Source organism: Rhinatrema bivittatum, chromosome 9 (assembly GCF_901001135.1).
Source record: "Rhinatrema bivittatum chromosome 9, aRhiBiv1.1, whole genome shotgun sequence".
In the NCBI taxonomy this organism is placed as follows: Eukaryota; Metazoa; Chordata; class Amphibia; order Gymnophiona; family Rhinatrematidae; genus Rhinatrema; species Rhinatrema bivittatum.
Window position 1 is genome coordinate 26,608,775 of NC_042623.1, and position 25,500 is coordinate 26,634,274.

The following is a 25,500-nucleotide window of genomic DNA, read 5'->3' on the forward strand; positions in this document are numbered from 1 at the left end:
ATGCAAATCCTTTTTTCCACATTTCCTCATTGCTGCTGAAGCAGAGCAATGTTGGAGTCACATTAAACGTGTGTATGTTTAGTGAATGCTGTTAAAGAACTAATGCATCAGGATAACTCATGGAAAGCAAGAATGAATAAATGGGCCTTAAGTAGCTTCCTGAATTTTAACAAGGATACAGATTTGAGTGCTTCAAGGAGGGCATTCCACAGTAGGGACCTGCTTCACAAAATAAATGCTCTCAAGAGTCAGCCAACTACCAGCTTAGTAGATGACAGCATACTGTCACAAGATATTATTGCTCAATTTTTTGCAAACCATTTTTCCTTTGTCTGGAAACTGTTGCATGTCAGTCTGCTAAACAAGGGTCACAGAAAGTTACAACTGGAAGGGTCCTAAAAAGGTAATCTTCCATTTTCCTGCCACCATGCAAAATCCTTTGCTCCCCAAAAAAAAAAAAACAACCACCCAAACACATCTGCTCTTAAAACTCGCTAATGACAAATTCCACCTCCCTTCTAGGAATGTTGCAACAAGTCCATCTGGCATGGCTGCTATCTAATTACTCTCCTTGCTCTTGCCCAGATTACCACCAGGAACTTACGAGTGAAGACTGTGCACGCCTCCTTCTACCTGCGCAGACATGGTTCTCTTCTCTAACTTCAGTTCCCCTGAGTACATCATGGAACTGGAAGAAAGAAGTCCAAAAAGATGGCTCACTCAGACCAGTAAAAAGCATACAAGCACAAGATGGAACTGCAAGAATTTTATTTATATACACTTTTGAATCGAAGCTTCCAGTGATGAATAAACAAAGCTAGCACAATTAGTCATATGATGTACAATAAAATAGTCATAGTAGTAAATTATGCTAACATAGCTGGCGGCAAATGGAGAACATTTTAGCAACCCATCAGTGCTATCCTGGAAAGGTTAACATTGGTTAAATCTCAACAAATATAAGGTTTGGGACCTATACTGGAACCATGTGGCTTGTTAAAAAAAAACAAACCATACAACCTGTCAGAGGATTATGGTATGCTTAATGGTGAATCATGAAATATTAATGCTGTTTATACATACATTTACTAGATTTCATATAGGAAAATTAGTTCTTATCTGTTAATTTTCGCTCCTGTAGTATCATGGATCAGTCCAGACCATGGGTTGAGCCTCCTTTCCAGCAGGTGGAGACAGACCAAAACTGAAAGGGTATCCTATATGAGGACAGAGCCTACCCTGCAGCCCTTCAGTATAACCATTGTCAAAGCAGAAAAAAAGGCATAAGATCAAGCAAGTAACAGAATAACTAGTAATTTAGTGTAAACCAACAGAACAAGTGAATGAACTGTGTTACTAAAATGCTCTTGCATGACTACCCCTGATCATCGTAAAGATGCTTCTGGTGCCTGTAATGAAATTCCATGAGAGCCATGCAGAGATACTAGCTGTTCCTATAAGAAGAAGAAAACAGGAAAAATGTGAGTGGACAGACAAGACGGGAGGGCGTCTGGACTGATCCGTGGTACTAGAGGAACGAAAATTAACAGGTAAGAACTAATTTTCCTTTTCCTGTACGTACCCAGATCAGTCCAAACCATGGGATGTCCCAAAGCTTCCCTATAAAGGGTGGGACCCAGACAGTCCCGCTCGAAGCACCTGCTGACCAAAGAAACCAAACACTGGAGCCTGAACATCGAGGCGGTAGTGACGAGCAAAGGAGTGCCAGGACTTCCATGTAGCCACCCTACATATTTCCTGCGGAGAGACCAACTAAGGCTCCGCCCAAGAGGCAGCTTGAGAACACAAGGAATGAGCTTTCAGACCTTCTGGGACTGCCCGGCCCTTGCAGATATAGGCTGAAGAAATCGCCTCCTTCAACCAGCAAGCGATCGTAGTCTTAGAAGCTTGTTTACCCCTATATGGACCACTCCACAGGACAAAGAGGTGATCAGAGACCCGGAAGTCATTGGTAACCTCAAGATAACGCAACAAGACTCGTTTAACATTGAGACGACAAAGTTTACCGCCACCGGATAACACCGCTTCCTGTAAGGGACGCATATGCGCAAACGCCCAGAGGACCAGGTCGATCGTGGAAGCCATGGTCCCCAGGACCTGCAGGTAATCCCAAGCTGTGGGAAGCGGTAGGGAGACAAAACTGTCCACTTGATTGATGAGCTTGAGTGCCCATGAGTCCGGGAGAAAAACTTTCCTGACCCGAGTATCGAAACGAGCTCCCAGAAATTCCAGATCCTGAGTGGGCTGAAGATTGCTTTTGGAGTAGTTGATTATCCAGCCGAGCAAGGTGAGGACGACTAGCACTCTGTCAACGGCGCGCGCATAGGGCAGAGGATTTGGCCCTTACCAGCCAGACTTCCAGATAAGGATGGATTAAGATCCCGTCCCATCGGAGGGCAGCTGCCACGACTACCATGATCTTGGTAAAGGTGCAGGGAGCGGTTGCAAGACCGAAGGGAAGAGCCCGGAACTGGAAGTGCTGGCCCAGGATCTAAAAATGAAGAAACCTTTGATGTTCTTGCAGGATTGGAATGTAGAGATAAGCCTCCGTCAGGACGAGGGATGCTAGAAACTCGCCGGGAAGGACCGCAGCGATCACGGCCCACAGGGTCTCCATCTTGAAATGGGGGACCCTGAGGGCCCGGTTGACCCTTTTGAGATCCAGGATAGGACGGAAAGAATTGTCCTTCTTGGGAACGACGAAGTAAATGGAATACTGGCCAGCGCCCTGTTCTTGTACTGGCACCAGAATGATCACCCCCAGTTCCTGGAGCCTGACCAGGGTTTGACAGACCGCGGGACGCTTGGACTGGCCACAAGGGAAAACGAGAGAGAGATCCGAGAGGTCCCGGGCAAACTAACGCATAACCGTTTTCTATCACCTTGAGGACCCAGTGATCGGATGTGATTTTGGCCCACTCCTCGCGAAACAGAGAAAGACGCCCACCTAAATTTTGTGCGGAGAAATGGACCGGCCGGATCTCATTGGGGAGCGGGCTTGGTGGCCGGGTGTTGCTGGTGGCCATCCCGGAAGCCTCGACGGACCCGAAAGGAATGAGACCACGACTGGGACCTGGACACGCCGCCTCTAGGAAAAGAACCCCGCGCCCTGTTGCCGTACCGGTGTTGCCCCCTAAAGTGAGTACGAGTCGGGAAGAAAGACTTCGACTGTTTGGGGCGGTCCTCCGGCAGCTTATGAACCTTGTTCTCGCCCAAGGATTTAATAAGCTGTTCCAGGTCCTCACCAAAAAGCAACTTGCCCTTAAAGGGAAGAATGCCCAGTTGAGCCTTTGATGAAGCGTCCGCGGACCAATTGCGTAGCCAGAGGAGGCGTCTGGTCGAAACTGCGGAAACCGTAGCCTTTGCCTGGACGCGAAGCAATTCATAAAGGGCATCCGCCCCATAAGCAATGGCGCCCTCCAAACGTTCAGCCTGCTCTGCCTATGGGAGGTCCTGGGTGCTGCTTAATTGCTGCATCCACCTAAGACTTGCCCCGCTGCATGAGACTGCTGAAGATTGTCGCCCGGACTCAGAGAGCCATGACCTCAAAAATCCGCTTCAAATAAAATTCAAGCTTGCGGTCCTGAACATCCCGCAATGCTGTAGCACCCACGACCAGGATGGTGATATGCTTCGTGACCGCGGTGACCGAGGAGTCCACCTTCGGAATTTTCAACGTCCAGGCAGTCCTCTGTAAGCGGGTAGAGCTTGTCCATAGCCCATCCAACCCAGAGACCTGTCTCAGTTGGTGCATAGGATGGAATGGGAAAGTACGCGGTAGTGCCCTAAGTCCCACCAGGACCGGGTCCGCGTTTGGAGTCATCGCCGCCGCTACAGAATCATCCGGCGGGGCATCAATTCCCAATTCCTGGAGCACAAAAGGAATGAGAGGTTCCAGCTCCTCACGCTGGAACAAACGTAGGACGTGGGGATCGTCACCCTTGAGCGGGGGTGCTGAGCCAAGGCCTCACCATCTCCTTCATCAAGAGGGTCCACCCACCCGTACCCAAACAGAGCCCTGTGAGTCCAGAACCACGGTGGGAGCTGGCACGGGCATCCGAGGAATTTTCGGAGGGGAGGGAACTGGTTAGGGGGGGGGGGGTCCACCTCCCTCTGTAAGTTAGCCAAATATGATTCGTGTAGTAGAAGCACAAAATCAGATGAAAAACGGGCCCGGGCCGATTTTTCCGTGGGGGGAGGGGGGACAAGGGAGGTCCCTGTCACACCCCCCCCCGAAAGCGCACCGGGCTCAAATCGGGGGGTGAAAGTGGTAAATTTTGCTCCCCTGCCCCAGGAAAAGCAGATTCTGCATCTTCCGAAATACCCAAAATGGCCACCGTTCCCGCGATTTCTCGGGACGGGAACGGCCTGGCCATGCGTCGGGAAGCCCGACCCCGGGCTCGAGTAGCTGGTGCTGCCGTGGAGGAGCCTTCCCCCCCCCTTCCCCCGGGAGGCATCGGGAGCACACCCCATCGCAGGAGAGCCAGGAGGCTGACTCTCTACAAGCTAGACACAGGTTAGAATGCGGCATGAAGAAAAACAAGCAGCCGCGATACACAGACAAAAACAGCTGACCAGGGAGAGTCCCAGAGGAGAGGAGCAGGAGATCAAACCCCGCTCCCTCCTACTGATAAAATCTTGCTGCCTTTATTTTATTTATTTATTTTTTTAACTTGCATCAGCAAAAAATAAAATTTAACTGCTTCCTGTCTTTTTTATTTTGTTACACAGACAGGGGAAATCACATCTCTGACAGAACAGCCGAGGAATGGGCATCTCGGGGCAAGGCAGCAGACCAGGGGAGAGTGACTGGTACCACCAGTATCACCCACAAAAAGGTCACCGGGAAGGGAACCTTGGCTGAGCAAATCAAGGGGCCAAGCCCCCCTAGGAACCCCAAGACAGTCAGTAAATTTTTTTTTTTTTAAGAAATCAGATGAAAAGAATACTTGCTTGAGCTTGCCCCAGGAAAAGAATGAAGAAGAAACCCTGAGGGGAAAAAGGGCAAACTAACAGGGAACCACAGGGTGAGCTGTTCCACCTGCTGGAGACAGACAAATACTGAAGGGTTGCAGGGTAGGCTCTGTCCTCATATAGGATACCCTTTCAGTTTTGGTCTGTCTCCACCTGCTGGAAAGGAGGCTCAACACCCATGGTCTGGACTGATCCGGGTACATACAGGGAATGTGTTTTTTAAACAAATAAATGGCACTATGATTTACCTGTGTATATCAGTCTGGAAAAAGTTCTCCTTTTCCCAGCAGTCCCCTAAACCACAATACAAAATCTGAGATTTGATTGGGCAGAGCAGGTGGTCAGAGATCATTTCAGCATACAGAACTCAAAACACTGCCCTCCCACCTAAACAATTATTGATTTGATCATTGCAAGTCCTGTTTCCATTTCCATAAATACAGCATGATATATAACAGTGGGCTATTATGTACACAGGGATGGGCAGCTTAATTTAGGAAGGCTTCAAGTCTTATTTTGAGATGCTGCAATATAAAGAGGCACATTCCTACATAATTTTGTTAGTTTGTACAAAAACTTGCTTAAAGATCCTGAACCCTACTAGAACTTTGAGCTGCAAGCAAAATTTTTGTACTTTGAATAACGTGTGTTCTTTGTTGCTTTGGCATGCTTACACCCATTACTCCCTTCAGGTGGAATCTTCTCCCTTGCGAGGTACGGACTTGCTCTACTCCAGAGAATGTTCACCCAAATGTTAAGTCCCTTCCCTCACAATCATCTCACTTTCTCATATGTTGACTGCTCTATCCCTAGGGACACCCATCCATTTATTAAATGCTCCTTCCACCACCCCCTGCTAATTTTATGTCTGCTATTCACTGATTTTACTAGGTTAAATTGTATGCAAGACTTTGTTCCAAGAAGAAACAGATATAGACATAATGAAAAATTACAAAAACACATGCCAGCAGACTTCATAACATAATTTCTAAGATTTCAAAGACATCTGCATTTTTAGAATACTGCATGATAAACAAAGAAAGCACATGTACTACTAGCACTCATCCTGTATCAGTTGCATACTGTATTATAAAATCATTATTCTAGAAATTCTTTAAGCTGTCCTCCTGGAAAAAAGTGTCACTGAACGCAAGCAGAACTCAGGGTGAAATTTTCAAGAGTTATCAGCAAACAGAATTTATTTTATTTATTTATTTAAAAGGTTTTATTTATACCGAGGTATAGCTTTCAGCCTTCACTCCGGTTTACAAGTACAACAACCTATTACATTGAACAGTAGAGAAACTGAAGAAAACATCAAACTTAATACATCAAACTAACTTAATACAGGCAACTTCAAACGTTTATAACAGGGTATATCTGTGATCAAATGGCCTGTGACCTGCGAAAATTGATCCACAGAAAAATCAGCAAGCAAAACAAATCTAACTTAATATTTGTGGGCAGTTTACATTTTCTTAGGGTCAGGATTCTGAAGGCTGAAGACCCCAAAATACTACTTTAATAATCTTTTTCCTCACCATTAACACAGGGGTCTTGTACAGATAGAACAATTATTTTGTTTTGCAAGTGTTTGGGAAACACCTTGCCTTTTGACCCTTCTCAGCCTTAGTTTAGTTCAGTTCCTTCTTATACCAACTTTCCAACATAAAATCAAAGTGGTTACAGCCCAGTGGAGAAGGGGAGAGGCTACATTTGTGAAAACCATGACAAAAAAAAAAATCAAATGCCCAAAATAATATTAAAAGCAAATAGCACTGACCGTAATATAGACAGACTTTTGGCTCCAATGTCCTGGCAGCTGTGTTGAATACCTGCAATCAGGTAAGGAGCAAACTTATGGATGGACCCTTTATCCTGGATGGACCCAGACACACCTTGGGCAACTTTAACTTTATCTCCTTCACTGGAAAAACAGGAGGGAGAATAAAATGCACAGCATGAAAACTCAATTTCATTACCTGCATCAAGCAAAGCATAATACTTCCAGCAGTGTACTTCACCGCAAAGCTCTCTGGGTGGTACCTCTTTCGTGGAATCACAAAGAAAATCCTTGTACCCTATATAGTGCAGAGTCAACGTATTTAAGGAAAAACAGGCAGTATCATCCTTTATGCAGCACCCTGCAATCAGCAATAAGCAATCATGTTATAATAAAGTCAAACTACCCCACACCACCTGGGTCTGAAAAATCCACTATATAAACCAGATATCACATTCATAAGGCAACTTGTGATACTATGGCTTCTCCCAGACAACTGCAGATAAGCACCTGTTTTCTGCAGATACTGTTTCCAGCCAAAACAGTTTTGAAAATGCAAAAACTGTGGACACTGTTGCTCCCATCTTGAGAATGCCTCCCACAAAAATGTAGGTGAAGAATATATGCATTTGGAATGCACGTACTTTTAGCCACAAACAGAATTAATAATTTTCTAAAAGCCTTTTTAGCTGGGGAAATGAGTTTTGAATATTGCCCTCAAAGGGCAACTCCTGTCCGCAAGAGCCACAAACAGGCCAGGTTTTCAGGACAGCCAAGGTTTAAATCCAGTTTCTGCTCCTTGTGACATTGAGCAAGTGACTTTGGCCTCCATTGTCTCAGGTACAAACGTATGATTGTGAGCCTTCTGAAGACGGGGAAATACCTATAGTACCTGGATGTAATTTGCTCTGAAGTGGCTGAAAGGTGAAATATAAAATAAACACAAAAAAAAACACACTAGGATATCCACAATGAACATGCATGAGATTTGCATGCACTGCTTTCACTGAATGCAAATTTATCGCATGCATAAATTGTGGATATCCTGAAAACCATGTTAGTTCAGGACCTGGTTGGCCATTTCGAAGTACTTGATGTGTTTGATACTTCTGAATTTTATACCTCTAAACTAGAACAAGGGGGAAAGCAGTCACTTAGCAGTGCACGGTTTGCAGGAATGTATCTGAAGGATACTAATGAAACAGGAGAGTTAGGGCATCCCAGAGGTTCCAATAAAAGCAAAAGTAGTCCATGTGCCTATAAGTAAAGAATGCCAAATTATCCCTATCAACTGAAAAGCAGGTTCTTAATGCAAACAAAAAAACACTTTGAAATGTCTGTAGGCCAATGCCAGAAGTTTAAGAAATAAAATGGGAGAGAGAGTGTATAGCGGTGAATATGATAGACATAATTGGCATGTCAGAAACCTGATGGAAGGAGGATAACGAATAGGACAGTACTATATCAGGGTACAAATTATATCGCAATGATAGGGAGGATCAAAGTGGTGGGGATGAGGCACTTTATGTCCGGAAGGGTATGGAGTCCAACATTATAAAAATCATACAAAAGACTAAATACTCAGTAGAATCTATATGGGTAGAAATCCCATGTGTCTTGGGTAAGAGTATAGTGACAGGAGTATACTACCATCCACCTGGCCAAAATGATCAGATGATAAAATACTAAGAGAAATCAGGGAGGGTAACCAATTTGGCAGGGCAGTAATAATGGGAGATTTCAATTAGCCCATATTAACTAGGGAAATGTAACATCAGAAACAAAGTTCCTGGATGGAATAAACGACTGCTTCATGAACCACTTGATTCAGAAACCAACGAAAGAGGGAGCTATTTTAGATTTAATTCTTAGTGGAACACAGGATTTGGTGAGAGGTAACTGTGGTGGGGCTACTTGGCAATAGTGATCATAAAATAATCAAATTTGAAATAACTGGAAAGGGGGGACAATAAATTTACAGCTCTTAACACTAAATTTTCAAAAGGGAAACTGTTAAAATGAGGAAAATAGGAAATAAAAACTGAAAAGTGTAGCTGCAAAGGTTAAAAGTATACAACAGGTGTGGATATTATTTAAAAATACCATCTTAGAAGCGCAGTCCAGATGTATTCCATGCATTAAGAAAGGTGGGAAGGCAAAATGATTGGCATGGTTAAAAGGTAAGGTAAAAGAGGCTATTTTAGCTAAAAAAAAACCCCCAAAAAAACCATCCTTCAAATTGGAAGAAGGATCCATCCAAAATAGGAAAAAGCATAAGCATTTTCAACTTAGGTGTAAAACATTGATAAGGCAGGTTAAGAGAGAATTTCAAATGAAGATGGCCGTAAAGGCAAAAACTCATTAAAAAAAATTAAAAATATATCCAAAGCAAGAAACCTGTGAGGGAGTCAGTTGGACCATAGAAACAAAGAAATGATGGCAGAAGACGACCAATCGGCTCATCCAGTCTGCCCAGCAAGCTTCACACTTCTTTCCTTTCATACTTATCTGTTTCTCTTGGCTCTTAGCAACCCTTGGTTCTATTTCCCTTTCACCCCCACCATTAATGCATTAGATGACCGAGGGGTTAAAGGGGCTCTCTTAGGGAAGCAGAAAGACTAAATTAATTCTTTGCTTCTGTGTTTACTAATGAGGAAGTTAGTGAGATACCAGTTCCTGAGATGGTTTTTCAAGGGCGATGAGTCAGATGAACTGAACTAAATCATTGTGAACCTAGAAGATGTATTAATTAAAATTTGTAACCTATCATTAAAATCATCCATTGTACTGAAGACTTGGGGGGTGGTCAATGTGACCCTAATATTTAGAAAGAGCTCCAGGGGCGATTCGGGAAACTATAGACCAGTAAGCCTGACGTCACTGCCAGGATGGAGAATCTTCTCCATTTCAAGCTATAGGACTTTCTGGTGGAAGGTTTCCTAGAAGCTACCAGCACCTGAGGGACACTGTCCGAGAGGGCCAAGGGTTGAAGGACTAGGCGCTTAACATTCAAGCTGTCAGGGCCAGTGCCTGGAGGTTTGGATGGCACTGGGTGCCCTGGTTCTGCATGATCAGATCAGGTGTGGTCCCCAGCTGGATGGGGGGGCCTGATCGAAAGGTCCCGCAGTAGAGGGAACCTGGCCTGTTGGGGCCAAAAAGGCATCACGAGGATCATGGTCCCTCTGTCCTGTTGAAGCTTCAGCAGGGTCTTCAGGAGAAATGGGAGAGGAGGGTACGCATCCAGCAGACCTCTGCCCCAGTGGAGGGAGAAGGTATCGCAGGCGAGATGCTTGCCCCCTGACAACAGGGAGCAGAACCTGCTCACCTTGTGATTGTGTGAAGAGGCACACCGAACAGTTCGGTCGCTGCCTCTGGGCTGAGGGACCATTCATGCAGCTGGAAGGAGCAACTCAGTCTGTCCAGTCCCAGGCAGGTACGCTGCATGCAACGACATCTCCTGTGACAGGGGCCAGGTCCATACCAGCACTGCCTCGTGACAGAGGAGGAATGAGCCTGTGCCGCCCTGTTTGTTGATATACCACATTACCACTTGGTTGTCTGTCCGGATCAAGACTGCTTTGTGCAACAACCGGTCTCTGAACGCCTATAGGGCATAACGGATTGCTCAAAGCTCCAGAAAGTTTGACAGCAGGCTTCTTGAGCAGTCCAGAGACCCTGCATAAGGAGGCCATCCACATGGGCTCTCCAGCCCTGAGGAGAGGCATCAGCAGTGAGGATCACTTGAGGAGCAGCAGATTGGAAGGGAATCATCTGCTCCAGATTGGAGAGAGATGTTCCCACCAGGACAGAGATGCCCACAGAGGTTCCATGACTGCAACATAAGTCTCGAGGTCCTGAGAGGCCTGTTGCCACTGTGACTGCAAAGTCCACTGAGCCCTCCACATGCACAAACGGGCGAAAGGGGTAACATGGATGGAAGCCGCCATGTGGCCCAGCAAATGGAGCAGAAGACGAGCAGTCACCTGCTGGCTGCTGCAAACAGTGGCCGCAAGCGAGGCGAGGGCAAGAGCCCAGTCGCTTGGAAAAACCGCCTTCACTTGCACCGTGTCCAGTCTGGCACCTATAAAGTCCAGCTGAGGAGATGGGCAGAGGTGAGACTTTGAGTAGTTGATAACAAACCCCAAGACTTATAGAACCCACACTGTCAGGGTTAGAGCACTCAGCAAGGGTATAGTTCTTTATTAACCAGTTTAGGTACGGGAAGACATGCACCGCACGACGCCTGAGATATGCAGCCACCACCACCAGGCATTTGGTGAAGATACAAGAGGCTGAGGCCAAACCAAAAGGCAGCACCTTGTACTGATAGTGAGCATTCCCCACCACAAAGCAGAGATATTTTCTGAGGCGGGGAAAATGGCTATATGAGCGAAGCTTCCTTCAGTCAAGGGAACAGAGCCAGTCTCCTCTTTTGAGATGGGGAATCAGTGTACCCAGAGAGACCATCTTGAACTTTTCTCTTGAGAGAAACTTGTTCAATGCCCTGAGGTCAAGGATGGAGCATAAGCCGCCATTCCTTTTCGGAATTAGGAAATATCTCGAATAGAACTCTCGGCCCTGCTGGGGATGAGGGACCAAGCTTTACCGTGCCTGTAGCAAGAAGGGCTGAGAGTTCCGGTTGAAGTATGACATGCTGAGCGGACAAACCCCACGATGGACATGAGGGAGAGGTCCCTGGGAGCTGTCAGAAGTTGACACGATACCCCTGACAGATCATGATAAGTACCCATCGGTGGGGATTGCCTGGGACTCCCAGGGACATTGGAGGGTGGGGCCTCTATGGCCGGGGTCACTTCGGTGGCAGTATGGCCACCAACAGTACCTCGCCAGCACTGTGCACCACTGGCAATTGCTGCAGATGCTTGCGAGATCTCCCACAGTGCTTGGTCCGATCTTTTCCCAGCACCGAGGCGGAGGAACCCTATGTCTGGGACTTCGGTGAGATCATGGAGGATCGGTCACTGCCCCTGCGATCTTTCGAGGAAGTGGAGAGAGGAGTAGCGAGGGGGAGCGTATAAAGGGACTCCCCCACAACCGCTAGATATCAATGACTCCGACACACGAGTGGATGGAGCAGATTTGGAAGAACCAAAAACCTTCTCCATCTTACCAAGACATGCCCGACAGCCCTTGGGGGTCATCTGATCACACAGTCGACACCCCTGGATGTCGTGCAAGGCCCCCAGGCAGGAGAGTACAAACCTCATGTAGATCCGTGATGGACATGGTCCGTGGGCACTGGCGAAAACCGGATGATACAATAAAAATTACCCGGTGTGCAGTCAAGGACCAGCGGTCACCGAAAGTTGATGAGAATCGACCGCAAAGAAGCGAAAAAATGGCAACTTTACCTAACACGCTGAGGAGGCACCAACCACAAAGGGGGGTCTCAATGCTGTATACGGGAAATCAACACTTTTCTGCAAAAAATCCGCTAAAAAGGTGGAGCTCCACGAACCCAGAGGCAACTGTACCATGGAAAAGAAGAGACTGAAGGGGGACCTTGTGTAGACGCATGGACAGCAGCCTGCTGGGCAAGCTCAGTAGGCTGGTCAAAGCTTCTAGAAACTGACAAAAATTTTCTGTATTGGGCTCCTTCGGATGTCACCCGCTTGAGAGGACTTTCAACGTGCTTGCCCTAAGAGAATACATGAAAATTGTTGGCTCAGTGTGCTGCATCACTCAAAAAAGCAAACAGAATGTTAAGAATTATTATAAAAGGAATGGTGAATGAAACAAAATGTTTAAATGCCTCTATATTGGTTCCATGGTGAGAGTGCACCTGGGTACAGTTTTGGTTGTTGCATCTCAAAAAGGATATAGTTGCACTGTAGAAGGTACAGAGAAGGGCGACCAAAATGATAAAGGGAATGGAATGGCTCCCCTATGAGGAAAGGCTAAAGAGCTTGGGGCTGATCAACTTGGAGAAGAGATGGCTGAGGGGGGATATGATAGAGGTCTAATAAAATCATGAAGGCCTAGAACGGGTAAACGTGAATCAATTATTTACTCTTTCGGATAAAAGGACTAGGGGGCACTCCATGAAGTTAGCAAGTAGCACATTTAAAACTAATCAGAGAAAATTCTTTCACTCAATGCACATTTAAGCACTGGAATTTGTTGTCAGAGGATGTGGCTAGTGCAGTTAGTGTAGCTGGGTTTAAAAAAAGGCTTGGAGAAGTTCTTGGAGAAGTCCATTAACTGCTATTAATTAAGTTGTCTTAGAGAATAACCACTGCTATTACTGGCATTAGTAGCATGGGATCTATTTTGTGTTTGGGTGCTTGGCAGGTACTGGATTGGCCACTGTTGGAAACAGGATGTTGGGCTTGGTGGACCCTTGGTCTGACCCAGTATGGCAATTTCTTATGTTCTTAGGTGATAGTCCTTTAACAATGTTTGTGAATGGTTATAGACATTGTAAATGCAGGAATTTTTGACTCCATCCTTTTTTTTGTATAAACGTTTTTATTGGTGAGAGCAGAACAACATTGTAAATTAACAATATAAAATACAATCACTTCACCGTTTTCATCCATTTTGTCCCCTAAATACCCCCCTGCTCTTATCCATCTAAGAACCCATGAAATAAGCTAATATACAATATGTATCCCTCTAGGTTGTACATGTCTCAGTTATGGTGTGTGTGTCCATTAGTATCCCACATTTCTTGTTAACCTTATGTCCATGGTAATAAGTAATCAACTGATTAAATCCAAAAAGGATGGAGTCAATCTGTATAAATAAAGATGTTAAATAGTTTGGACAAAATCGCTAATCTCAGAAACCACTGAACCGATTGCTTTTAAATTTGGACACAACCTTCATTTCGCATACAGGAAGGTTCTTCTATACTTACATTACAGATACGTCACACTTGTGACAGGTAAAATAGGTTTAAAAATGTTTGAGAAAACAGCGACATCTGCTGAACGTAAGCGCCATCTGTTACACCTTACAGTAACACACGCTACACTAATCATTTTGCCAGTCCAGGTCCACGTTTCACTTCCATTTTAACACATTCATGCACTTTTTTCGCCGGAAGATAACTATTTCTTTTACAGATAAAATACACCCACCACGCTCCTCACACCCCCCACACACATGCCAAATTGATTTACTTCCCACAGCCTCCCAACACATACAAAACCACCCTCCTCACACATGCCAAATGTATTTACTTCCCAGGCCCTTACAACACACACAAAACCTGACAGAAGTCCAGGAGGCTCCAGCAGGGGGCCAGGACCGGTCTGGGACACATCTCCTGCACTACGGCAGTCTGCTGCCAGCAATCAACATGGCGCCCACGGCCCTTTCCCTTACTATGCCACTCAGGGACATCAATGACGGCAGTAGCTCATGTGACATAGTAAGGGCGAGGGCCCCTCTGAGCCATTTTCAGGACTGGCAGCCAGCAGCCCTTTGCCCTTACTATGTCAGAGGACCTACCGCTGCCATTGCTCCACCCCACTGACATAGTAAGGGCAAAGGGCCGTCGGAACCCATTTCAGTGCTCGTAGCCAACGGACCAATGCCAATACATCGTTCCCGGACCGTTCCTGAACGCCCGCTCCACCGACTGACATTTTTATCAGGTCTCAGGGGGTCTGGAGAGTGGGGGGTGGTAATGAATTTACTGCGAACATCTTGGGGAGGGGTCCCAAGGGGGGGACAGGTTTCATTCATTCAGCAACTCTGGGGGGGGGCAGGGGACCTACTGTTTTTTGCAGGGCTGGGGGAGGGGGGGGCAGAAGAGTGTGGGGTGGTTAGTTTAAGAGAATGTTTCTCATAGGGTTGTTTTTTGGTGGAAGGGAGAGGTTCACACACAAATACATACACTAAACTTGCATGATCTTGGGAACACATCAAAATAGCCCTCCCCAGACCACAAAACAAATTTGGAAGTGCAAATTTGGTTAGGCACTCCCCTATTTGGCTACATAATGCGCACAGATGCCCAGGGACAGACCACATGTAGCACCAACAATTTTAATTTCCCAGGTCTTGGGAGGGGGCAGGAGGGTGGGGGGTTATTTGATTTAAAGGGTTGCGATTGGGGGTTTGTTTTTTTTTTTGGAGTGGGGGGGTTCCCACAGAAATAGAAAGACAAAGGTTTTCTGATCTGAAGGGTAGGCAGTAGGCGGGGGGAGGTGACAGTGAGGGGAGGGAGAATGAGGGGGGAGGTGAGAGAGTTGGAGTGGGGACAGGGGAGGAAAGGGGGGGTGAGTGACCAAGGGGGGGGGGGGGGGGGGGGGGAGGATGAGTGACTGAGGTAAATGAGCAAGGGGAAGGGGGAGGAAGGGTAAAGAACCTGACTCTGCCACTGCAACGCGTGGCTGGGTACCGCTAGTTATATATATAGCACCAGTTTACATATACATGGTCATTAAATGTAAGTCCTTTGGGTAGGGATATAAGTTTTAGAGCAGGGAGGTTAAATAACTTGCTGAAGATCACAGCGATGGAGAATAGAGGGAAGATAGACCTGGGGTCTGCAGCTCTGTGCTGCCACAGTGCTAAACAATTACAAGTATAAGAACTTATGAAAGTGAGCAAACGTTAGTTTGTTAGCATCTGCTACCCCCAATGAGCCCCCATCCTCACCTGAAGTATCGTTTCTGGCTGCTGGCGTTCTTCTCCATGGCATCTAAGGATCCCATGCCTCTGTATTTCTTCAATCTCACCCCATCAGAGAAGAAATACTCCCCGGGGGCTTCTGTGGTGGCTGCTAGCAGGGAGCCCATCATTACTGATCACAGAAAGGAAAAAAAAAGGGCATCAAAACATGACCTGGCTATTTAAAAAAGCGTTCCCGGACACCGATTAATTCTATTCAGCCAGATCTACCACTTCCACATGTAAAAATGTTATTACTAATGTAAATACCTATACCTAATTCTCTCCCTTTTCTTCTCTTCTCCCAGTTCTATTACCTTGTTATTTGTAACTGCTTCCTTCTACACTAATAGGTTATTCAACTGTTCATTGTACACCCCTGTTATATGTAAACCGGCATGATGTGTTTGCAACATGAATGCCGGTATATAAAAATTTTAAATAAATAAAATAAATAAATGACCTAGATCACCACAGGAAGGAGTTTACTGCATGGCTCAAGAAAATTTAATGGCAGTATACAAGATAATGCACTTGGTTAAAATCACCCTGCCCCAAAAGCTTACAATTTAATTTTGAGCAGAGGGCGCTAAAGTAGTGTGAATAAAACCAGGGTTCTCTAAAATTACAGTTCAGTGCTTAAACCACACCATCACCAACCAAGCCAAGTGCATTTCATTCCCTGTCCTTCAGCTATGAGCTCCTCAACACAGGACTATGTAATTCAGTCCTTGGTTGGTTGTCTGTATATAGATCTAGTTTTCTTCATTCCCCCTGCCGTTGAAGCAGAGAGCTATGCTGGATATGCATTGAAAGTGAAGTATCAGGCTTATTTGGCTTGGGGTAGTAACTGCGGTAACAAGCAAGCTACTTCCTGCTTTTTTGTGAATGCAAATCCTTTTTTCCACATTTCCTCTTGCCATTAAAGCTTAGAGCAATGTTGGAGTCGCATTAACCATGTGTATGTTTATTGAATAAGGGTATTATTCTCCAGGCAGTAGTCATCATTCCCGAGAGCCACCCACTCTTCATTCACGTCCTCTAGACTTTATGGATCCACAGTGTTTATCCCACGCCCCTTTGAAGTCCTTCACAGTTCTGGTCTTCACCACTTCCTCCGGAAGGGCATTCCAGGCATCCACCACCCTCTCCGTGAAGAAATACTTCCTGACATTGGTTCTGAGTCTTCCTCCCTGGCGCTTCAAATCATGTCCTCTGGTTATTCTTTTTATACAACCCAGCCATCATAGTGATAGTCCTCTATAAGAAGCCATAGAACTTATCTCCTTTCAAAACACAATATCTTCTGCATCCTGAATTCCACCTTCCAGTATTGCTTTTGTGTGATGGTTAGGATTCCTACTCACCCCCCGGGGCCTGGGAACATTGTATGCACAGCATATCTAGCCTCTACAGGCCTAAATAGCAGGAGTTGGGTGCTGGGAAACTAACCGTCCAACCATGGCTTCTGCAAAGAAGTGTGCAGCCTAATCAGTCCTTACTTGTTAATGCTGGGCCTGATAGGCTAACTACCTGCTGACATTTTCAATCAGGCAATGCAATACCTGACACCCTACATATTTTTCAAAAATGTAAAAATTGTTACTTCAGTTTTATAAACATTCTGGAAGTGCAATTATTGTGGAACACTGGCATACTTGCTTCAGGATAAAGAGACATGCAATATCCAATGTCTACATATTTTAAATTCAAAAGTTCCAGTTTCTCATTCAGTATTGCCAGTTCTATAGCCCTGATCACCACCAGCATGTGACATAGGGAGCAGTGCTTACCTGTGGAGGCACCCAGAGCTAAAGCTTTCACCACATGTCCTACGGTCTGAATTCCACCATCAGCGATCACTGGGATGCCAAACCGACGGGCATATTCTGCCACTTTATATACTGCTGTGCCTTGGGGCCTGCCACAAGCCATGACTAGAATAAAGACATATATAGTAACATATTAATGATGGCAGAAAAAGACCAAATGGTCTATCTAATCTGCTTAGCAAGTTTCTTATGGTGGTAAATGTTGCTTCATGCAGATTATTTATTTATTTATTTATAACTTTTCTATACCGACTTTCCAATAACAGAATTACTGATCAATTCGGTTTACATTTTGAACTTTAACAGTGACAAGTAATTGTCTTACAATGAACAGGTAGAAATAACTTGGAAATAAATATATGGGGTTTATAACATAAATATATATATATATAAATATATCTACCTTATAAATGGCCTGTGACCGACGGCCCGCAAATGCGCAGTAGAGCGCAGCTCTACTGCGCATGTGCGGGCAAGGATGTCGATCAGAAAAAAAAATGGCGGTGGGGCCCGCAGGAGCGGGAGGAGAAGCAGCGGCGCCGCGCGCTGCGCGCGGTGCCGCTGCTTCTCCTCCCCAGATCTGCCGGCAGATCTCGGGGGGGGGGGGGGGGTGTCACTCCCGCGCCCCCCCCACCGAGATCTGCCGGCAGATCTCGGGGGGGGGTGTCACTCCCGCGCCCCCCCCCCCCCCCCGAGATCTGCCGGCAGGAGCGGGAGGAGTTAATGGAGCCGGGTGAGGGTTGCGGGAAGTCGCGCTTACGGCGCCGGGAGGAAATGGAGGTGGGTGAAGGGGAGGGAGAGGGGGACTGAGTGAGTGGGAGGGGAGGGAGAGGAGGGACTGAGTGGGAGGGAGTGAGGGAGAGGGGGGACTGAGTGAGAGGAGAGGGAAGGTGGAGAGGAGTGGGTGGGGGAGGGGGGTGGTGAAGAGTGAGGGGAGAGAGAATGAGGGGGAGGTGAGAGACAGAGGGATGTAGCCCGTTTTAACGGGCTTTACGGCTTGTATATATATAACATATAAATACAATATATAAAGCCTAATGTAGGCATAGGCATAAAACATAGGCGTGGGGTTGGGTATCTAATTTAGGACTGTCAGTAGGCTTGGGTATCAATTTTTGGACTGCCAAGGATTTGAAGTTGAATTGATGAGTTCTTTGGGGTATTATTTGTGTTATTCATTGGGGTATTCTTTGGGGTTCGAGGAATGTTTAGAGTTGAACTTGTCTAGATTACTCCCAAGCCTTATGTTAAGGGTAGTAATATTTACAATCAGAACCAAGCAACTGTCAAACCCATAACATTTACTGCTAGCAACACTTACAGGGTGAGCAGCCTTCTTGATAATTTAGATAATGCTGCTTGAATGTCAATTTGGTCCAGATATATAGATAATATATATTTTGTATGGACTGCATTCTCTTGACGAGTTACAAGGGTTCAATTCATGAACACTAGAGATAGTAATTTGAAATTCACCATGACTTGAGACAAACAGCTTTCTTTTTTCTTTTTAAAAGACATTTTGATTTTTCCACAAGGAAATGTAATACAAACCACAGTATACAGGAAGCTGTTAAGAACAATCTTCTGAAGTTTGATAGTTACCATCCAAGATTGCAGAAACTGGATTTTCTAGTCAGGCATTATTATTATTATTTTTTTTTTTTAAAAAGAGTACATCATCTGTTCTCTAATGTATAAGATTTTTATTGGCAGAGGTATTTAGAAAGAGGGTACCCTCTTTTGGCTGTATTTGCCTTCCATAGGGCTCTCTATTCAGACCATGACAGACAGTATATTACATTAATGTCTATGCTTCAGTATACCAACAAATCAGCAGTGATAGCAGCCTCAATATGTAGACTCTAGCAAGTTCTTGCTACGCATAATGTAGAAGATACTTACCTGATATTTTCCTTTTCCTTAGTGTAGACAGATGGACTCAGGATCAATGGGTATAGTGTGCTCCTGATAGCAGTTGGAGACTGAGTCAGATTTCAATCTGATGTCAGCACTACATATACCCCTGCAGGAAGCGCTACTCTTCAGTATTCTCCTCGAAAAGCAATTGTGGATATATGAGTGTTTAAATAACTTGATTAACTTGGATAACTTTATTAACTTGAACTGGTTGATGAGAAATGCAGACACCCAGTAATTATGGGTGTCCTAACTAGAGGTAAAGCATGGCTTATCTGTGCTTGTCTTGCTTTCAAGGATTGTCACCCAACGTTTCCGTATTCTGAGGCAGCCGTGGGTGGGATACTGAGTCCATCTGTCTACACTAAGGAAAAGGAAATCATCAGATAAGTAATTTCTCCATTTCCTAGCGTGTAGCAGATGGACTCAGGACCAATGGGATGTACAAAAGCTACTCCTGAACGGGTGGCTTGCAGCAATGGGAAATGGCGCGAGGTCTGACTGAGCCCGACCAGAAGAGGGTTCATCTTTGGTTCTGCTAAGGCGTTTGTGTCTGGGACAGCCAGCTCCCTTAGGCTCCCGGACACGAGGTCTGGTAGCTTGTCTTTGGAGCAGAAACGCATCATGGCTCGGTATGGTTCCGTCCCTGGAGGGACTTCCCCTTCCTTCAGGGAGTCTTGGTCTTCCTCCGAGGTGTCCGTGTCCCCTATGGTTAGGCTTTTGTCTGGAGGGGGCACGTCTCTGAGGCTAAGAAGGGCCTGGGAGTTTTGAGTCCTTTAGTGGAGGCTGTGTCTGTGTCGGTGGCGCCTGGACGAAGGTTGTAGACCTTTAAAGAATTCCACCCAGGAAAAAGGTTCCTGGGTCCATATTGAACCCAGTGGCGTTCCCCGAGGGTCCCATCTGTAGGGCCGAGCTGGGGATAAAGAGGTCCGGGGTACTATCAGTGGATCCGTACTGCTGTACTGGCTGGGGGGGGGGGGGGGGGGGGACGACGACACACACACCTTGTCATGGTTCCCCCAAAGCCTTCTCGCACTGTAGGCACAGGGCAGTAGCCTCTTCATGCTGCGCAGCTCTGATGTGGCAGGCTGGGCAGAGTGCTTGTGCTTTGGCTATCTTGGCTGGTGGTGCCATGGATTGTGCGCATAGGGGTGTTCAACCCTGGTCTGTGCAAAGATATATGCCCGTCTGGAGGCTTAGATATGCCCTCCAGGTGCGCAGAGGGTGTGCGTGCAGGCTGCGAAGATATGCGTGCAGGCCGGTCTGTGCTCTTCCGGGGATGCGTGCGCTGCTGTGCGCGCAGTCTAACTTGTGCGCCCGGCGCTGATCAGCTGGCACCCTCATGCGCCTTGCTGTGCGCACGGCACCTATGTGCGTGCCGCTGTGCACACAACTATGTTATGCGCCTGGCTCGCCGCTGTGCGCACGGCTCAGTTAGGCGGACAGTATGGCGATCAAGGGGGGAAAATGGCGTCGGCGACCACCCGATTAAGATGGCGACCCCCCCAGAGGGTCTGCACTTTGGAGGACCCTTGAGCCGGATCGGGGGCTAGCCTGGAGGGGCTGCTCAACCCAATGGGGCAGATGCCAACGGGCGATCTGTGCAGCTATCCGAGCCTCGGAGACTTAAGTTTTCTACCTTACCTTGTCTCGGCGCTTCCCAGTCTCGTGCCAGGCGTTCTCTGGCTGTGGGGGGAGAGGGAAATACCTTCACTGCCACACTCAGTCTTGCACCCGCTGCCTCTCAGCCGCTCCCTCCTGGGGGCTAAGTCCACATCGGGAACCGGCTACCGGACCGAGGCTTACCTCTGAGAGATCTTGGAAATCACCTCAGGAATTCTCGACTGGGGGAGGGACCCATAGGTATCACCGCAGGAGAGCGGGTCTCATCTTGTAGAGGTAAGATTTTTAAATGTTTTCTCTTCTTTGGTTTGGATTTTTTAACTCTGAGCAAGCGTGAGTAGAGTCCCAAACTGCTAGGGAGACTGAAAATACTGAAGAGCAGAGCTTCCTGCAGGGGTATATGTAGTGCTGATGTCAGATTGAAATCTGACTCCATCTCCAACTGCTATCAGGAGCACACTATACCCATTGGTCCTGAGTCCATCTGCTACACACTAGGAAAGTGTTTTTATTAGCACCTATTCTAGAGGATCTTATTAGCACCTTATTCTAGAGGATCTAACATTAAAAATCAGGTGACATAGCAGCATTACCTGAAGTGTGAGATATGCTAGGTATGAGGAGTTTGGGACATACATCAACACTGTGATATGTATGCTCAAACTATTTCAGGAAAAAATTGGGAACATCCCATGACCAAATTTAAAATCATTCAGAAAGTAGACAAATGTTTTTTTAAACATCTTTTGTGGTTTATGTGATATAATGTCCATGTCCAAAAGTTAATATAGGACATACTAAGAAAGCAATTTGAATATGGCTCACTGAACATTGAAGCTGTTTGAAGACTGGAAAGAAGCAAGGACCCATTGTATAGCATTATATGGAGTTTTTCCCACTCTTTCCCAACTTAAAATGGAGAGTGAAAGATCTACAGGAAACCTAGAGGGAAGAGGATCATAAGCACAATTACAAGGAACCGTATTGATTTTTACATTGAATACAGTGCTACCTTAGTGACCGAATGAGGAGACTGAATGATATATAATGTGGTGAAATGCAGTATTTGATAATTCTTTTCAAATGGATGAGAGCATTGGGTGGTTGGACCAATCAAGAACTGCAATGAGCTTTTTTCTCATTGGTAGTTTTGGTCTCATGAATGTGGTATAAAATGACTGTCACTTTGTACAGGATCATTACTGGAAACCCATAATGGCAGAAAGTAACCCCTGAGGCAGATTCTTTTGAAACACAGATCATACTGGGACAAGCATGGACCTTTTATGAATCATGATTCACTTTTCAAAAAGTTGCATCAAGCCATGATAAATTTAAAAAATAAACATGTGGATAAAGGTGAACCGGTAGATGTAGTATACTTGGATTTTCAGAAGGTGTTTGACAAAGTTCCTCATGAGAGGCTTCTAGGAAAAGTAAAAAGTCATGGAATAGGTTGCGATGTCCTTTCATGGATTACAAACTGGCTAAAAGACAGGAAAGAGTAGGATTAAATGGACAATTTTCTCAGTGGAAGGAAGTGGGCAGTGGTGTGCCTCAGGGATCTGTATTGGGACCCTTACTTTTCAATATATTTATAAATGATCTGGAAAGAAATACGACAAGTGAGGTAATCAAATTTGCAGATGATACAAAATTGTTCAGAGTAGTTAAATCACAAGCAGATTGTTATAAATTGCAGGAAGACTTTGTAAGACTGGAAAATTGGGCATCGAAATGGCAGATGAAATTTAAAGTGGCTAAGTGCAAGATGATGCATATAGGGAAAAATAACCCATGCTATAATTACACAATGTTAGGTTCCATATTAGGAGCTACCACCCATGAAAGATCTAGGCATCACTGTGGATAACACATTGAAATCGTCGGCTCAGTGTGCTGCAGCAGTCAAAAAAGCAAACAGAATGTTGGGAATTATTAGAAAGGGAATGGTAAATAAAACAGAACATGTCATCATGCCTCTGTATCGCTCCACAGTGAGACCGCACTTTGAATACTGGGTACAATTCTGGTCGCCACATCTCAAAAAAGATATAATTGAGATGGAGAAGGTACAGAGAAGGGTGACCAAAATGATAAGGAGAATGGAAGAGCTCCCCTATAAGGAAAGGCTGAAGAGGTTAGGGCTGTTCAGCTTGGAGAAGAGACGGCTGAGGGGGGATATGATAGAGGTCTTTAAAATCATGAGAGGTCTTGAACGAGTAGATGTGACTCGGTTATTTACACTTTCGAATAATAGAAGGACTAGGGGGCATTCCATGAAGTTAGCAAATAGCACATTTAAGACTAATCGGAGAAAATTCTCTCTCACTCAACGCACAATAAAGCTCTGGAATTTGTTGCCAGAGGATGTGGTTAGTGCAGTTAGTATAGCTGGGTTCAAAAAAAGGTTTGGATACGTTCTTGGAGAACTCCATTAATGGCTATTAATCAATTATACTTAGGGAATAGCCACTGCTATTAATTGCATCAGTAGCATGGGATCTTCTTAGTGTTTGGGTAATTGCCAGGTTCTTATGACCTGGTTTTGGCCTCTGTTGGAAACAGGATGCTGGGCTTGAAGGACCCTTGGTCTGACCCAGCATGGCAATTTCTTATGTTCTTAACTTGGGCATTGAGACACGTCGTGTGATGAGTCGAGGCACAACACACAGACATGTGGGTCGGTAATCGACATGGTTCGAGGGCACGCCAGACATTTTCGGAAACCTGTTGCCATAATGGCAGAGGTTGAGGCCCAAAAACGGTCGATGGCCTGCGGACACCGAAAAAAGTGGGAGTGGGAACCGACCAGGGATAGTGAACTTACTCATCAAACAATGGAAAAATACTATCACGCTGGAAGACCCCTATGAGGGAATGTTTTTGGAAGTAAAATAATTTTTTTTCCGTGAGAAAATGTGTGAGAATTCTCACAGAGCTCCTAACCACAAGGCAAACTGCAGCGCGGAAAAAAAAAAGACTGAAGGGAGACCCCTGTGGCTACAGGAATTAAGGCATGCTCAGTGTGCCAGTCAAAAGTTCTAGAACTTTGACAGAAAAGTTTTCTGTGAAAGGGCTCAGTCCAGTGACGTTACCCACATGTGAGGACTACCATCCTGCTTGTCCTGGGAGAATGTGCAGTTCACAATAGCCAGTCAGATATAGACACATCCTTGGACAGAGGTGGCTTTGAATTCATTTAACAGATGAGATGCACATAGCTTTGGACAAGCATGCCAACTTTGTTTCAGTTACCCCTAATGAAGTCTTTGAAACAGCTGCGTAAAACATTGGTAATATGCTGTGCTAAACATAAGTGTTGTCATAAATGTCATGCAGGATCTTAGGCTACTTGAAAAGTTGAATCTGTGCTATTTTGTACATAAGACAAGTGCTATACAAATGCCATAAGTGATTTCAAACTGAAAAGATTGTGCTATGCTGCACACAAGATAAGCATTGTTACATATGTCAGATAAGCATAGTTACATGTCAGAAGTGGTTTTAAATTGCAAATGAAAATATTTCAAAAAAATTATATGGGACTGTTTTTACAAGACAATGTAGAAGTGTTACCCAATTTTCTCCCTTGTTGTATGTGCAGGACAAGGTTAAATCCCACAGAGGGAGAGCTCTGTGGGAAGGACCCCAGAGGCCTGAGAGCAGGACCAGCTGGGGAGCATAGGAGTGTATTTCCCACTGGGCTCAGGAGGCTCCTGAATCTCTAGGAGAGGCAGTTCCTGTAAAGTAATTCAGTCCAAACCAGAAGGGAGCGAGTGTACACTGTCCAGAGGCAAGACAGTCTATAAACCCTGTATGTAAGTGAATATTGCTAAGGTAGGCAGTCCAGTGTTGTGCTGGGTTGGTGTAAACAAAAATTAAACCTGTTTGAAAAAGGCTAGAATCAGTGTGGCTTTGTGCCTCCAGCCAAGGAAAAACCACTCAGTCTCCCACAGACTGATTAAGAAGTGGAACAGGTTTCACCAATTAAGGTGATAAGACTCCATTGCATGATACCTTAAAGGCACAGACTATTTCTGATGGCAGTTATATTTTTTGGGGGGACATCCATATTTTTTTGGTTTTAACTTTTTTTTTTTTTTTTTTAAACATAGGCAAACAGGTTACATTATTGAACCCTGACTGAGGGCTGTAAGATAAGCAGGGACCTTTGTTTTCAGTTTTTTTTTCTTTTTCACAGTAGTTTATCAGTGTTTATTACAACAAAGAAAAAAAGTGGTGAATAAGTGGAAAAACCCTCATTTTTATGGGTAAATATGTTTGCTATAATAAAGTTACTGTAAGAAAAATAAAATAAAAACTGAAACCAAATGCCGTTAATGATATTAAAAAAAAATCCAGGCACATGCAAGATAAAGAAGTTTTTTAAAATTAGTTTAATTAGTCTGTAGCCTAATGGAGTCTAATCAGATGAAAGATAAGTAAATTAACACATGCTATATGGGACCCAAGAAGACAAGGTATTGAAGAAAGCTTAAGAGCCTATTCTAAGATGCTTTCAAAGGAAGGGCTCACCAGAAATATTCATCTTTACACAACTCCTTGGACTTACCTTCTTGAGTAATACATATGGAGCCACACCCCATCCCCACACGGAGAGCATCCACTCCAGCATCAATGAGGTTCTTGGCTTGAGCTGCTGTCACCACTGTGGAGCCGAACGAGATAGGAGACTAAATA

General features: G+C 45.3%; 1 protein-coding gene across 5 annotated transcripts in view; it reads right to left on the reverse strand.

The window, feature by feature from the left end:
* The window catches only part of IMPDH1 (inosine monophosphate dehydrogenase 1), a 303,033-nt gene that overhangs the window by 44,420 nt on the left and 233,113 nt on the right, over positions 1–25,500 (reverse strand). For all 5 annotated transcript variants that reach the window (XM_029615228.1, XM_029615232.1, XM_029615229.1 and 2 more), the window contains exons 10-14: positions 25,373–25,468; positions 17,215–17,358; positions 15,410–15,554; positions 6,779–6,922; positions 605–688 (exon numbers count right to left, since the gene is read on the reverse strand). In XM_029615228.1, the coding sequence (XP_029471088.1) occupies positions 605–688; positions 6,779–6,922; positions 15,410–15,554; positions 17,215–17,358; positions 25,373–25,468 (613 nt within the window). The remainder of the gene's footprint in view (positions 1–604; positions 689–6,778; positions 6,923–15,409; positions 15,555–17,214; positions 17,359–25,372; positions 25,469–25,500) is intronic.